General features: G+C 29.7%; 2 protein-coding genes across 2 annotated transcripts; one reads left to right on the forward strand and one right to left on the reverse strand.

The window, feature by feature from the left end:
• Nucleotides 1-899: 899 nt before the first annotated feature.
• On the reverse strand, nucleotides 900-1,628 carry LOC17879416. The gene is made up of 2 exons (XM_006282420.2): nucleotides 1,511-1,628; nucleotides 900-1,193 (listed from the first exon to the last, which is right to left on the reverse strand). The coding sequence occupies exons 1-2, from the start codon at nucleotides 1,599-1,601 to the stop codon at nucleotides 1,033-1,035; spliced, it is 252 nt and encodes an 83-aa protein (XP_006282482.1). The 5' UTR covers nucleotides 1,602-1,628; the 3' UTR covers nucleotides 900-1,032.
• A 7,896-nt stretch (nucleotides 1,629-9,524) lies between these two features.
• Nucleotides 9,525-13,742, forward strand: LOC17878612 (cationic amino acid transporter 3, mitochondrial). The gene is made up of 15 exons (XM_006283252.2): nucleotides 9,525-9,752; nucleotides 10,027-10,228; nucleotides 10,337-10,421; nucleotides 10,885-11,025; nucleotides 11,110-11,228; nucleotides 11,309-11,405; nucleotides 11,487-11,659; nucleotides 11,755-11,821; nucleotides 11,937-12,095; nucleotides 12,195-12,272; nucleotides 12,444-12,606; nucleotides 12,741-12,849; nucleotides 12,959-13,071; nucleotides 13,188-13,263; nucleotides 13,359-13,742. The coding sequence occupies exons 1-15, from the start codon at nucleotides 9,584-9,586 to the stop codon at nucleotides 13,513-13,515; spliced, it is 1,908 nt and encodes a 635-aa protein (XP_006283314.1). The 5' UTR covers nucleotides 9,525-9,583; the 3' UTR covers nucleotides 13,516-13,742.
• Nucleotides 13,743-14,023: the final 281 nt, after the last annotated feature.

A 14,023-nucleotide genomic window follows, 5' to 3' on the forward strand; every position in this document is an offset into this window, starting at 1 on the left:
ACTTAAAGTTCCATGAATATGATATTATTCTTGTTAATAAGTTGTTTAAGTCTAAGTCAGCGTTGTTTATGGTTACATCCTCTGTGTTTATGGTCGTTTCGATTCCATAAAATATTTTTTTCGAGTATATTTTGTACTTTCTTCGACGTGCTTTTAACTTGATAGTTTGGGTTTTATGCATTTGTTGTATCCTTTAGAGTTTAGTGTTATTTCTTCAACGCATATTTAACTAGGCAGTTTAGGTCTATATGTTGTATTCTTCAGAGTATACAATTTCTTCTTCGTTGTATGTTAAACTATGCAGTTTAGGGTCTATGTCAAATTTATCTCTGCCAATGAAAAACCTAACTTTCTACTTCTCAAGCTAAACCTAGTTTATCTATTTGCTATAGGTACATACAATTTTTAGCCTCCAATGCTCGAATTAATTCTTTATCTTATTATATGATCTAGAGTTAGCACAATGAATTTGTAAGAAGATGGGAACAAATTCACTAGATTAGCTCTCTTTGAAGTTCGAATTTTTGTATCTTGATATTTTTTTATTTGCATCTAAACATCTAATCACGCAAATAACATTTTTATTTGATTTGTTTTTTCTATAAAATAATTGTGACTGTAAATTCTCCTAATTTTGTTTGGTATCTATAGTTTTTTCTATTACTCTATTAAATATATTTAAAGTCTTTAAAAAATATATAATAATCAGTAGAGTTAAAATATTTGTAATGGCCGAGGTTATTGGAATTTATCCTCGTGTAACTTCCGAAAATCTTTAGAAGTTCAAAATTGCAAACACTTTCTACTTAATTAAATTTGTTTAATATCTGAAGTAAGTTGCATTTAGAATTCTACCCCAACGACATTGAATGTATAATTCTTTTTAATTGGTCTAAAGCTATAAAAAATATTGAATAAATAGATTTTAGTGAAAATATTGGTAGTGACCGAGATTGGAGTCACTCAATGTATATATCACTTTGACAATCTTTAAACAACATCACATATTCACATATATATTGTTCTTATATTTCAAGATCGTGTGGTGTCGGTCACATCTTCTTGGTTTCCAAGTCGAGGACGTCTACATGGTGGTGGTCTCTTGACTAGTACTTGGGATGAAGCATATTTGGCAATAGGTGTTCCACATGATCCTGATGGTGGAGTATATATTTCTGGACCCATATCGCCACCTATTTCATAACCAAGATATCTTTATATCAATGATAGTAATTAGCTTATTCCATGTACAATTTGAAGGAAATCTAAAATAAAACCGATATATCAATGTCGTTGTGCGATTAATTGTTAAGCTTTTGGTTCTTAAAACAACTTTATTTTCCTAATCGATCGACTAAAGAAAACTCGATAAATCGTATGCTTATATTTCTCTTCGTAATCGCGGTTATATTGATTCAACTAAAATCTTTTCTTTTACATTTCCTTTAAACTCTCCTCTCACAAATTATAAGATTTTCATTTTCAAAACCATGAAAGATTTCAAACTAACCTGGTATACTAGCTTGTACAAGACCAATCACAAACATCAAGCAAAGCAGAAGATGTAGTAGAAGAACATGTGATGTTCTCTTCATCGCCATTGGCTCTTCTTTATCTTGAATAAAGAATTAAAAGAAATGATCTGAAACTAGATAGATAAGAGAGACTTTTATATTTTGATACATAATATATAAAAAATAAATGTAGCATTTAAAATGAACATGGTTGGTGAAGGCAAGTTGCTATATTTCCAACTAATCTTCCTCTCCCCGCGTTACGACTAATAAACTTATTTGCATGATTGCATCTATGAAAACCCAATAGTCAACAAGTCCAAACTCGTTTTTTCTTGTAGTCCATCACAAAGAGTGAAAGCAACATTAGTTTTTCTAAATCGTCGGCCAAATTGTAGCATGTTTGGGTGTAATAGACCAAAGGTATAATTTTTATGAATTTTCTCTAAACTGAAAGAAAAATTTGAGATTGGAGACTACACCATCTCCAACATGTGGAGAATTAATAGGAAATCATCTAGTCTTCAAAGAAAGCCAAACAGAAGAGTACATGATAGGTCCCAATCAAGAGTTTAAAAGAAAACTGACTTTAAAAAAAAATTTCATATATTTTATCTTTGGTTTTTAATGACTTATATAGAAAAATAACTAAATAAGATAAACGCAAAACAATATCAAAATTTTCAATATTGGTAAATGACATCTCACGAGTCACGACAAGTGAATTTTGTCAAATGAAGAGTTTGTAATTTTTCAAATGATGAGTTGGTAATTTCTCGCCAATGATGAAGATCTTACTCTCCTCGCAATAGAGTTTTGTTCTTTTTGTTCTTTTTTTGTGCAACAACAATAGAGTTTTTTTCTTTTACCATACATATAAGATAATTTATTGCAGAAGTTGAGAGTGACACTAACTTTTATTTAATTATTATACATGCTTCATCAAGTGATTTATAAACAAAATCAAGCTTCATATTTGACTTCTTAAAATAACTCAGCAAATTTTAAAACAGACTATTTACTACAAGTCACATTAACGTAATCTCGAGAAAAAGCATCGTTCATTGGATAATAATAACTCATGTTAGTTATCCATATTTTTTTATCAAAATATTATTTCATGACCCATAAAGCTTGTTTTTCATGGTTTAGAAAACTTTATTGGTTGATAAAGTTTATATCTGATTATGTTACTATTGCCTTAGGTTTCAATTAAGGCTTTATGCCTTTTTATGGGAAACGCTTACATAGAAAGGTTTTCCCGTGGAAGAATTCTTGAAAGTGCATAATTTAGACGGAAACCATCCATCAATTTGTATTCATTTGTTATCTCCCTACCCACCCAAAAATGTGCTAATTTACATATCGTTGTCTTATCTAGAAAATAAGAAAAAGCTGCCTTACCATATTTGTAAGTTTTTTTTTTCCAGTACTTCAAATCCCTTTTAATGGATTACATTTCAGCCGTGATAAAACTGCCCCATTTTAGACATCATCATCCCCAAAACCCTTAAAATGCAAATACAAGATTGGTCATAGAGGTATGTAATGAAACGTCTTTCATCTCTTTACGCAACAAGTCCAAGAATTTAGATAAAACATGTATTATATATATGATCATTATTAATTCTTCTCATTGCACAGTTTCGTCACTTTCTCAAACCGACTTCAATTCTTTTTTTTTCATTATCATCAATGTCGTTATCGTATATATTATTATTAATGCTAGTGATCATTGCATAGTTTCGTCACTTTCTCAAACCGACCTTTCATTTTTTTTTACTATTATCAATGTTGTTATCGTATTTATTATTATTAATGCTAGTGATCATTGCATAATCTTGATATGAAATACAAAAAAATGGTGTTGACCATCGACAAAACAAATTATTGACGGCCGGTTTTAGCAAGAAAGATGATTGTGGGATGTGGACGGGGCTGGTTAATCAATCATGTACCAGTAGAAAAGAAAGTTAATTAAAGGTCTTAAAATGGTGATTATATGGCATGGTACATAGTACATACCTTTAATTAGTAAAAGAAAATAATTATACTATATACGTATTTTTTTGAAAGAGACCAGATATATTAATAATTAAATTCTAAAGATATTATATTAATAGCTGATGTAAGAAGAAAAGAGACTTTTCTGAACAATAAGAAGAAAAGAGAATTAAGAAATTTAAATTGGAGAGCGATTGGCATGGTATATCTCGGTTTTTAGTTAGTAAAAAGAAATAATATATATATATCTCCGTGTATATAATGTTAGCTTTTCTCTCTTTAAATTATTCCACTTAAACAATATTTTATTTTTTAAAAATAAAATATTCATTTAGTGCATATATATGTTACTTATAATTAATAAAAAATCATATAAATAAAAAATAAATTATGTAAAATAAATCAATTTATAGTCTAATATATGTTATAATATGTGAGCTAATAGAAGGTAAAATTAAAGTAGATGTTGAAAGACAATAAATCCATAATAGATAATAACAAAAGAATTGTAGTTAAAAGTGTTTAAAATAAATTACTAAAACTTGAAAAGATAATAAGGCACATGACTAAATTAAAATCTTTGAAATCTCATTCGTTTATTCATTCAACAGTTCTTTAATATCCAAACTTTGATACCATGCAAATACCAACCTAAACACATTAAAAAATTAAATTGCCAACCTCGGTTATATGAAATTAGTCGATTTCAACATCTCTCGAATAAATGACTATTTAACGGTGATGAGTCAAATGGCAGGGTGACAATGACGAGGTGTTAGAGGTGAGTAAAACAACGTCGTTTTGTGAATCTTCGATTTTATTCACCTGCACACAACAGAACGATGTCTTTGTAAATGACGATTATTAAGAAGAAATAGTTATGATATGTTTTCAAAATCAATTCACACTTCAATATATCTATTATATGAGCCGATAGAGATGCAAAAAATTATATATAGATCACTCTATAATGGTTGTTTACTACAAGATGAACTGATTAAATGTATACATGCGGTGAGCTATACAATTTGATAATTTATAATAGTTTCTAAGGTTACAAGAATTAAAGGCTCCTGAAATATAAGGTTGTCCACCTACTATTCAGCATAATTTACCGTTAAACAAATAACAATAAACATTTCAAAGACTAAACTAATATAAACTTTTAAAAACAACCCATATGAAAAATATAATAACAAAAAATAATAGTAATAAAAATACTATTAAAAACTAATAAACAAAACCAAAGAAAAGTCAAAATATAAAAAAAGATATAAACCTTCGGCGCAAAGCGCGGGTCAACAACTAGTACATATATATATATATATATAAAGTTAACTTTTCTCTTTTCTCATGATGCCACCTAAGCAACATTTTTATTTTTACACTTAAATATATTTAAAATATGTATTTAGTGCATATTTATGTTACTTATAATTAATAGAAATATATATCTATATATATAAAGTTAGCTTTTTCTCTCTTCTCATGATGCCACCTAAGCATCCACCTAAGCCACATTTTTGTTTAAACATTAAAATAAATTTAAAACATTCATTTAGTGCATATTTATGTTACTTATTTAATTAATAGAAAGTTTATATAAATAAAAATAAATTATGTAAAAAAATGAAATGTTAAAATAAGAAAAACAATACTTTAATTTTTTATTAGTGGTAATAATATAATTCAACTTTCATTTTAAATTGATCATAATTTAATATTTTAAATATGTTACTGAGTTTTAGAATGGAAGTAAAATTTAAATTTATAGTAGACTAAAACAACATTTATGTAATTGTATATATAAAATTATAAAGAGGAAAAAAAACATGAAAGTGAAATATTAGTTTATTACATGATCAAAAAGAAAAAAAATGATATTTCATAAATTGAATCAACTGCTTTTAATCCAAATTTGAGTATTGAAAGATAATAATTAAAGAGAAAATAATTATAATATTTTTTGAAAATCAATTAAAAAAATAATAAAATATCACAATATAAATAAATAAAAAATCAACGAAACAAAATTATAAACCTCCCGCGCGGAGCGCGGGTCAACTGCTAGTAGTGTATAAAGTTAACTTTTCTCTCTTCTCATGATGCCACCTAAGCATCTACCTAAGCAACATTTTTATTTTTACACTTAAATATATTTAAAATATGTATTTAGTGCATATTTATGTTAGTTATAATTAAGTAGAAATCTATATATATAAAGTTAGCTTTTTCTCTCTTCTCATGATGCCACCTAAGCATCCACCTAAGCCACATTTTTGTTTAAACATTAAAATAAATTTAAAACATTTATTTTGTGCATATTTATGTTACTTATTTAATAAATTTAAAGATAATAATTAAAGAGAAAATAATTATAATATTTTTTGAAAATCAATTAAAAATAATAATAAAATATCTCAATACGAATAAAAAATCAACAAAACAAAATTATAAACATCCCGCGCAGAGCGCGGGTCAACTGCTTGTACAATATATTTGTTAACTTTCCTCAACCTTTAACTATTACAAAAATGGTCAAATTGAACTATATAATACAATATATTTGTTAATCTTCCTCAATTTCTAACTACTTTTTACATGCACCATTTAACCCAAAATAAAAAACAATACTAAAACATCTAACAACAATATCAACAGTCCACTTTTCATAATGTCATTTACATTAAACCCATAATGCAATATTTTACGGATTGGTCCTTCAAAACAGACATTGTGAATTAATGTTTTTGTATTACAAATGCATATTGGTTTTATGAAAACAATCTTTCACAAGTTAATCCCTTCAAAATATCTTGTGAGTTTTTATTTTCTAAAAATGTATATTTTTCTACGAATGTAATCTTTCACAGGTTGGTCCGTCCAAAAATTAACGTGAGTGTGAATGTATATTGCTTTTATAAATGAAATCGTTTATACATTAGTCCATCAATACACACACTATAAATGTGCATAATTTATAAATGTAACAATTTAGAATAATTTATGTATATTTTTATTTTAACATTACGATAGAATATTCTCCCGCGCTGTAGCGCGGGTCCTATTTTAGTATATATATAAAGTTAACTTTTCTCTCTTCTCATGATGCCACCTAAGCATCCACCTAAGCAACATTTTTATTTTTACACTTAAATATATTTAAAATATGTATTTAGTGCATATTTATGTTACTTATAATTAAGAGAACTCTTATATAAATAAAATTAAATTATATAAAATAAGAAAAGTAATTTTATAATGTTTTATTAGTGGTGATAATATAATTCAGCTTTTATTTTAAACTGATTATAGTTTAAAATATTAAACATGTTACTGGATTTTAGAATGGAAGTAAATTTTAAATTTATGATAGAATAAAAAAAATTATGTAATTGTATATATAAAATTTTAAACATGAAAAAATTGAAAGTGAAATACATATTAGTTTATAACATGATCAGAAAGAAAAAAACAAATTTATATTTCATAAATTGAATCAAATGCTTATAATCCAAATTTGAGTACTGAAAGATAATCATTAAAGATAAAATAGTTATAATATGTTTTGAAAATAAAAATAGTCTAATATATGTTATATGTAAGTCAATAGAAAGTGAAAATAAAGTTTATGTAGAAAGGCAATGAGTGCATAGTAGATAATGACGAAAGAATTGTAGTCTAACGAGTTTACAATAAATTACAAAAACTTGAAAAAATAATAATGCACATGAATAAATTAAACTCTTTAAAAATTCATTCATTCATTTATCTTGACAGTTTTTAGTACCCAAAATTTGACACTATGCAAATACCAACCTAAACTCACCAAAAATTTCAAATTGTCAACCTCAATTATATGAAATTAGCCAATTTCAACATCTCTCGAAACAACGACCATAAAACAACGTCGTTTTGTGAATCTTCAATTTTGTTCACGTGCATACAACAACACGACGTCTTTTTAAAGGACTATTATTGAGGAGAAAATAGTTATGATATGTCTTCAAAATCAATTCACACTCCAATATATCTATTATATGAGAGCCAATCGAAATGCAAAAAATTATATCTATGTCAGTCTATAATGTTGTTTTTATACAAGATGAACTAATTAAATACATACATACAATGAGCTATTTAACTTGATAATTTATAACTGTTTGTGAGGCCGTGAGGGTTACAAGAATTGAAGGCTTCTGAAATATAAGATTGTATACCTACTATTGAGCCTAATTTACAGTTAAACAAATAACAATAATCATTTCAAATACTAAACTAAGATAAATTTTAAAAAATACCCATATGAAAAATAGAATAACAAAAAATGATAGCAATAAAAAACCAACAAAACAAATGTTGCAAAAAAAAAAAAAAAATCTAAATCTAAATTTTTTTTTTATAAACTTCCAACGCGTAGCTTATATATTTGGGATTTAAGAATTGACATTATGAAGGTGTATTATATAATATTGATCATACGCCGTAGCGCATATCAACAATTAGTATTATATATAATATTAGTAGGGGAATTCTTTTAAATACCACTAAAATACCATTATGAAGTTTATTTTCTAAAAATACCACTGAAACTTATATTTTTTAACATTCAAAACTAATTCCTAAAACCTAAACACTAATCCATGCCCCTAAAAACTACACCTAAATGTAAATACTCATTCCAAACATTAAAAAAAATTTCTACATCTTAAAAATTCAGTTTCTTATGTTTATGGTTTTTTGGAAAAATAAAACTTTTGTGGTATTTTTGGAAAAAAAAACAAATGGTGGTATTTTTAAAAGAAAAACTTAAAACATCCTATCAAAGGAAATTTCTCATATTACTATATGTGATGAATATGTTTACCATTTTTTAGAACAATATTTTTTTTTGAATTTAATGTTAAATTATATTCAAAGAAAAATAGTATTGTTACAACTAGTGCATCAGAAAGTTTAAAAGCTTTTGATAGTAAACAAAATGATAAAAAGGATCAATAAAACTAAAAATGTTGTTCAGAACAATATTTGGTTTTCTATAATGAAATAGATTAATTATTTTACAAAAACTTAAACCTCGTGGCATAATATAATGACATTAAAACACATAGATTAAAAAAAAATAAAAAAAATTCTCAAACGTAGAAGTATACTCCAACACATAACCACACATACACACAATCTAATTATCTTGTTTGTTAGCTACGATGGGGAAAGGCTCGTAGCATCTAGCCCTGGGCACGAAGCGAATATTCAGAAAATTTGTGATATTTGTTATTTGCTTCGCCTCGACCGAATAGTTGATTTTGCTATTTATTTCGATTCGTAAATTTTCGAGTATTCGGAACTTCGAATATTCGAATATTTTTCGTAATATTTGCGAATTACTTACTTCGCTTCGCTTCGACCCATCTAATTTTTTGAAAACTAAAAACATATAGTACATAAATATAAAGTGCAAAATATGAGATATTAGGGGTTCTTGTTTGACATGTTTTCAAAATAAGAAGAAAATGTAACCACCGTCCATAGAATTCTCACATTTTATTTTTAATTTTGATTTTTCTAATAAATTTTTATTTGCTTAAGAAGAACATTTAACAAAAACACCCAACGGACCAAAATATAATAATTTGAATAATAGGCCTATAAGATATATACCCAAATCTATAAATACACATATTATATATGTATTATATAATGATTTATATTTATACATATATATAAATATACGAAGCGAAGCGGATATTCAGCACTAAGAAAATCAATATTTGTTATTTGCACGAATACTACATTTTCATATTTGCTTCGGTTCAATATTTTATAGATATTTGAATTTTTCGAATCGAATCGAAGCGAACCGAATCTAACGAATATTTTGTCGAGGGCTAGTAGCATAGCATACAACAACTAGTCAATTTTTAAATCCCAAAATATATTCAGATTTTTTTTTCTTTATATATTCAGAATTATATGGCTGAAACTAGTTTCAGAAAGACATTCCTATTTATGTCTAACAAGTAACAAAGAATATTTGGGCATTTTTGGTAAGTGTTGTTGTGGTAATGGGTTTTATGGTGGATACGCAAGACGAAGGTGGTGGTGGAGACCATTCATGGGGTTGCTTAAGAACTTTAATCAGAAGGAAACAAGTCGACTCTTCTTCAAATGGCGAAACTGGGATTCATCCTCAGCTCGCCAAAGCTTTGACCTTTCCTCACTTGATTGCTATTGGTATCTTACTTTTTTTGCATTGGACTCTTGATTCAATGATGTTTAAGGAATCTGGGTTTCTTAGTTAGTCGATGAATCTTCTTATAATGTAATCTGATTTGAAGATGGGTTTCAAAGATGGGAGCTTTTTGTGTGTTGACTTTGTATTCTCCTCTGTTTCTGTTTAGCTTTTGGAAGATGACTCCATCTGTTACCTTCAAAGATTGAAACTTTGGGTATGTGTTTGTTTTGGCTTTGTTATTCACTTAAGTTTGAGTTTGGTTTACAATTTTAGGTGTTGGATCAACGATTGGAGCAGGGGTTTATATTCTTGTGGGAACAGTAGCTAGGGAGCATTCAGGACCTGCTCTTGCTTTTTCTTTCCTTATAGCTGGGATTTCAGCTGCCCTTTCGGCTTTTTGTTATGCGGAACTCTCTAGTCGTTTCCCTTCAGCTGGGAGTGCCTATCATTATTCTTACATTTGCATTGGGGAAGGGTAAAATTTTTTACTTGCTTATTTAGTTATCTAGCGGTTTCTCGGGCTTTCATTCGTCATTCGATGTTTTTAGTCATTGCGTTTGGTTATGAATTCTTGTTATTGTAGTGTTGCGTGGTTGATTGGCTGGGCATTGATTCTGGAATACACAATTGGTGGTTCAACAGTTGCTCGTGGCATATCTCCTAATCTGGTTTTTACCCTTTGACTGATTGATATCTTCTCTTCCTTGCATTTCATACTGATGGCTCTAGGCTTGCATCGGTTACATTCATTGTTTTGTTTCTTGAAGAGTGGTGTTATCTTGTGTTTAGAATTGTTGTGTGCCGCTGACCCATTCTTTCCATAGAACTATTACTTTGCTTGGCAGGGATTTCAATACAGACTATAAAGATCTATAAGATCATTTTCTTGCATTCTTAGTTTTGTTTGAGCTAGGATTCTTAAGCCAATGACCTCACTTATCAAGGATTCATCTGAGATCTTGAAATGGCATTTATAGATAAAACAATAAAGGGGATTTTTTTTTTTTTTCTTTTTGTGAAGCTTTGGATATCTTTGTGTTTATCAATTTATTCACTTGTCCTGTTATTTTTACATGTACGTTTGGAAATTGTTTCGCTATCATGTGATGAGATTCTAATATAACATAATAGGCAATGATTTTTGGTGGTGAAGATAGTCTACCTTCAATATTATCTCGTCATCAAATCCCTGGCCTAGATATTGTTGTTGACCCGTGTGCTGCTGTACTAGTGTTAGTTGTCACAGGGCTCTTATGCATTGGAGTGAAGGAGGTATATATTTTATATTTTTTCAGTTACCTCGTTTGAACAGACTCAATTGTTTGGTTTTAAAAGTGAAATATCTCTTCTCTGCAGAGCACATTTGCTCAGGGAATCGTAACTACAGCAAATGTCTTTGTCATGCTATTTGTCATAGTAGTTGGTAGTTATCTGTGTTTTAAGACTGGTTGGGTTGGTTATGAACTCCCAACAGGGTAAGTTGAGCTGTCCTTATGCTACCACCATCATATCGAAATGTTAAAGATATATTGAGTATATTGTTTTTGTTTCTTAGGTATTTTCCATATGGTGTTGATGGAATGCTTACTGGATCTGCTACTGTTTTTTTTGCTTACATCGGGTTTGATACAGTTGCAAGTATGGCAGAGGAGGTCCGTATCATATAATGTTGCAGCATCATATTTGAAGGATGCATTGGTTGATATACTTTTTCATTGCTGTTTCATATGCAGGTGAAAAAACCCCAGCGGGATTTACCGCTTGGTATTGGTCTTTCACTCCTGCTTTCTTGTTTGCTATACATGATGGTGTCTGTTGTTATTGTTGGTTTGGTGCCGTATTATGCTATGGACCCTGACACTCCAATCTCCTCCGCATTTTCTAGTCATGGAATGCAATGGGCTGCGTAAGTCCATAAATTGGTTAAGATGTAATACTGTTCGTTGACAAGACTTGTTTAGAGTTTGATTTGTTTTTCCCCCTGCCTTTTTTCTCTTATAGATATTTGATAACTTTAGGTGCTGTCATGGCTCTCTGTTCTGTGTTAATGGGCTCCATTCTCCCTCAGGTAAACTAGAAACATAGTTCATGAAAGAAAACATTGATGCTCTGTGGATTCCTTTTGTACCATACTTTTTGCTAAGTAATTGTTACTTTTTCACCAAAGAGCCTTCTTTTTTCAGCCGCGGATTCTGATGGCAATGGCTAGGGATGGTCTCTTGCCTTCATTTTTCTCAAATGTGAATCAACGCACACAGGTTCCTATAAATGGTACCGTAATAACTGGTTGTTGTGCAGCAAACTTAGCTTTCTTTATGGATGTTTCGCAACTGGCTGGAATGGTAATTAGGAAACACTTTGATTCAACAAAATTACCTGGTCCGGTACTGAAAGCACCACATAGCCTGTAACTAGAATTTGACAAGCTTTTGTTGGTGTAGGTGAGTGTTGGGACACTTGTTGCATTTACAATGGTTGCTGTTTCGGTGTTGATAGTCAGATATGTTCCTCCAGATGAGGTAATAATATGATTTGGAGTCATAAACTTCTTCTTTACTTTATTTCATCTAAGAATAACATTATAGAATATACTTCATTTAAAGTTAGTCTCTAACTAACTTCCGATGGCCAAACCGGAATCTCCAACTTCGTTACAATGCTATGCACTAAACTAACAAAGCTTTTATCAGGTACCTCTTCCCTCATCACTTCAAGAGAGGATTTGTTCTGTTCCTTTCCAAAGTGGTGAAGAGAACTCATCCAGTCACGTTGAGACTTCCATTAGAAGTACACAACCTTTACTTTACGAAACTAATGCCTCAATTCTGGAGAAGCAAGAAGCTCAAGGAGGATGTAAGTTACTATTCATTTTTTGCAAACTAGCTTATATCAGTATTTATTCACATTGTGCATGAACTTTTTATGTTTGTTGATCATCTCTGGTCCTGGTATAAGCAAAAGGTTCACATATGTTGTTGATTCTGTAGGGATTCTCAACAAAGAAAACAGGAGAAAACTCGCTGGTTGGAGCATTATGTTCACTTGTACTGGAAACTTTCTTTTAAGCTATGCAGCCTCTAGCTTCCATTTGCCAGGGTTAGTTTATCAACTGTTTATTTACTTGAACTTATGTCTGATACTGGGATTCAAAATTTGTGCGTTTGACTAGAATACTTAATCTCCTTTTTATGCAAATTATCAACAGACTCCTCCGTTATTCTCTATGTGGTGTTGGTGGATTGTTCCTTCTCGTCGGTTTGATTGTTCTGAGCTGCTTAGATCAAGATGATGCTAGACACAGTTTTGGGCATTCTGGAGGTACTGATGTCCCTTTTCCTAAAACAAATCAGCCTAATGTTTTGTAGTTATAAGCATTTCATTTGGCTACAAACCAGAAAGTTAGAGATGTAACTTATAACCCTTTCGTTTCACAGGCTTCATTTGCCCGTTTGTTCCACTTTTGCCTATCGTCTGCATTCTTATCAACATGTATCTCTTGGTAAACCTTGGGTGAGTAGGAATCATTCATTACGCCAGATTTGTAAATACTAATGGATGAGTTGTACTACTGTATATATAACATGTTTGTCTTGCTAATGTTTTAGAGCTGGGACATGGGCTCGTGTATCGGTTTGGCTGTTCATCGGAGTACTTGTTTACATTTTCTATGGGCGAAGAAACAGCGCTCTTGTAAATGCAGTTTATGTTCCCACTGCTCATACCGAAGAGATTTCTCCTACTTCTAGAGATTCTTTGGCCTAAATCTACATGAAACCATCAATGGAAGCTCAAGAGGCATTGGATAAAGAGGAGATTTGTTAAATATGTTCCAACAAAATCTGTAATGTTATTCTTTTCTGAGGTTGGATTATCAAGTCAAGTTGTAAATAAACGTTCAATGCCACTGCTTATAGGCATTGTATATAAAACTAAAAATTTGTAAATTCTTCTGTTCAAAACTTTATAAAAGTACATATGTCTCATTTGTACTTTAGTTATATTCATACGATTCATGGGAATGGGATCGAACTCTTTTGTTTTGTTCTCTTGAGTATCCATTTTATGGTGGTATGGTTTAGACCACCTTTAATTTTTGGTTTTTTCTTTACTTAAACAGAAGAGTTCCCAAACTTAAATTAACAATTACTAAAGTGGACACAAGAGGTCATGATGTGATATGTTTTCTATTAGGATTATTCTGTAGTTGTATCCTAATTTTAAATTGAAATTTGAATTCTACACCAACTCTTTTAAATATTTGAAATGTATC

This window comes from Capsella rubella, unplaced genomic scaffold, assembly GCF_000375325.1.
Source record: "Capsella rubella cultivar Monte Gargano unplaced genomic scaffold, Caprub1_0 scaffold_7, whole genome shotgun sequence".
In the NCBI taxonomy this organism is placed as follows: domain Eukaryota; kingdom Viridiplantae; phylum Streptophyta; class Magnoliopsida; order Brassicales; family Brassicaceae; genus Capsella; species Capsella rubella.

What these genes read in the sequence shown, in the direction of transcription:
- LOC17878612 (XM_006283252.2), top strand. Translation starts at nt 9,584, where the DNA reads ATGGGTTTTATGGTGGATACGCAAGACGAAGGTGGTGGTGGAGACCAT. An exon ending in GTGGCATATCTCCTAATCTG is followed by an intron (nt 10,422 to 10,884) that starts GTTTTTACCCTT and finishes ATAACATAATAG; the next exon opens with GCAATGATTTTTGGTGGTGA. An exon ending in TATGCATTGGAGTGAAGGAG is followed by an intron (nt 11,026 to 11,109) that starts GTATATATTTTA and finishes TCTTCTCTGCAG; the next exon opens with AGCACATTTGCTCAGGGAAT.
- LOC17879416 (XM_006282420.2), bottom strand. Translation starts at nt 1,601, where the DNA reads ATGGCGATGAAGAGAACATCACATGTTCTTCTACTACATCTTCTGCTT. An exon ending in TGTACAAGCTAGTATACCAG is followed by an intron (nt 1,194 to 1,510) that starts GTTAGTTTGAAA and finishes GTTATGAAATAG; the next exon opens with GTGGCGATATGGGTCCAGAA.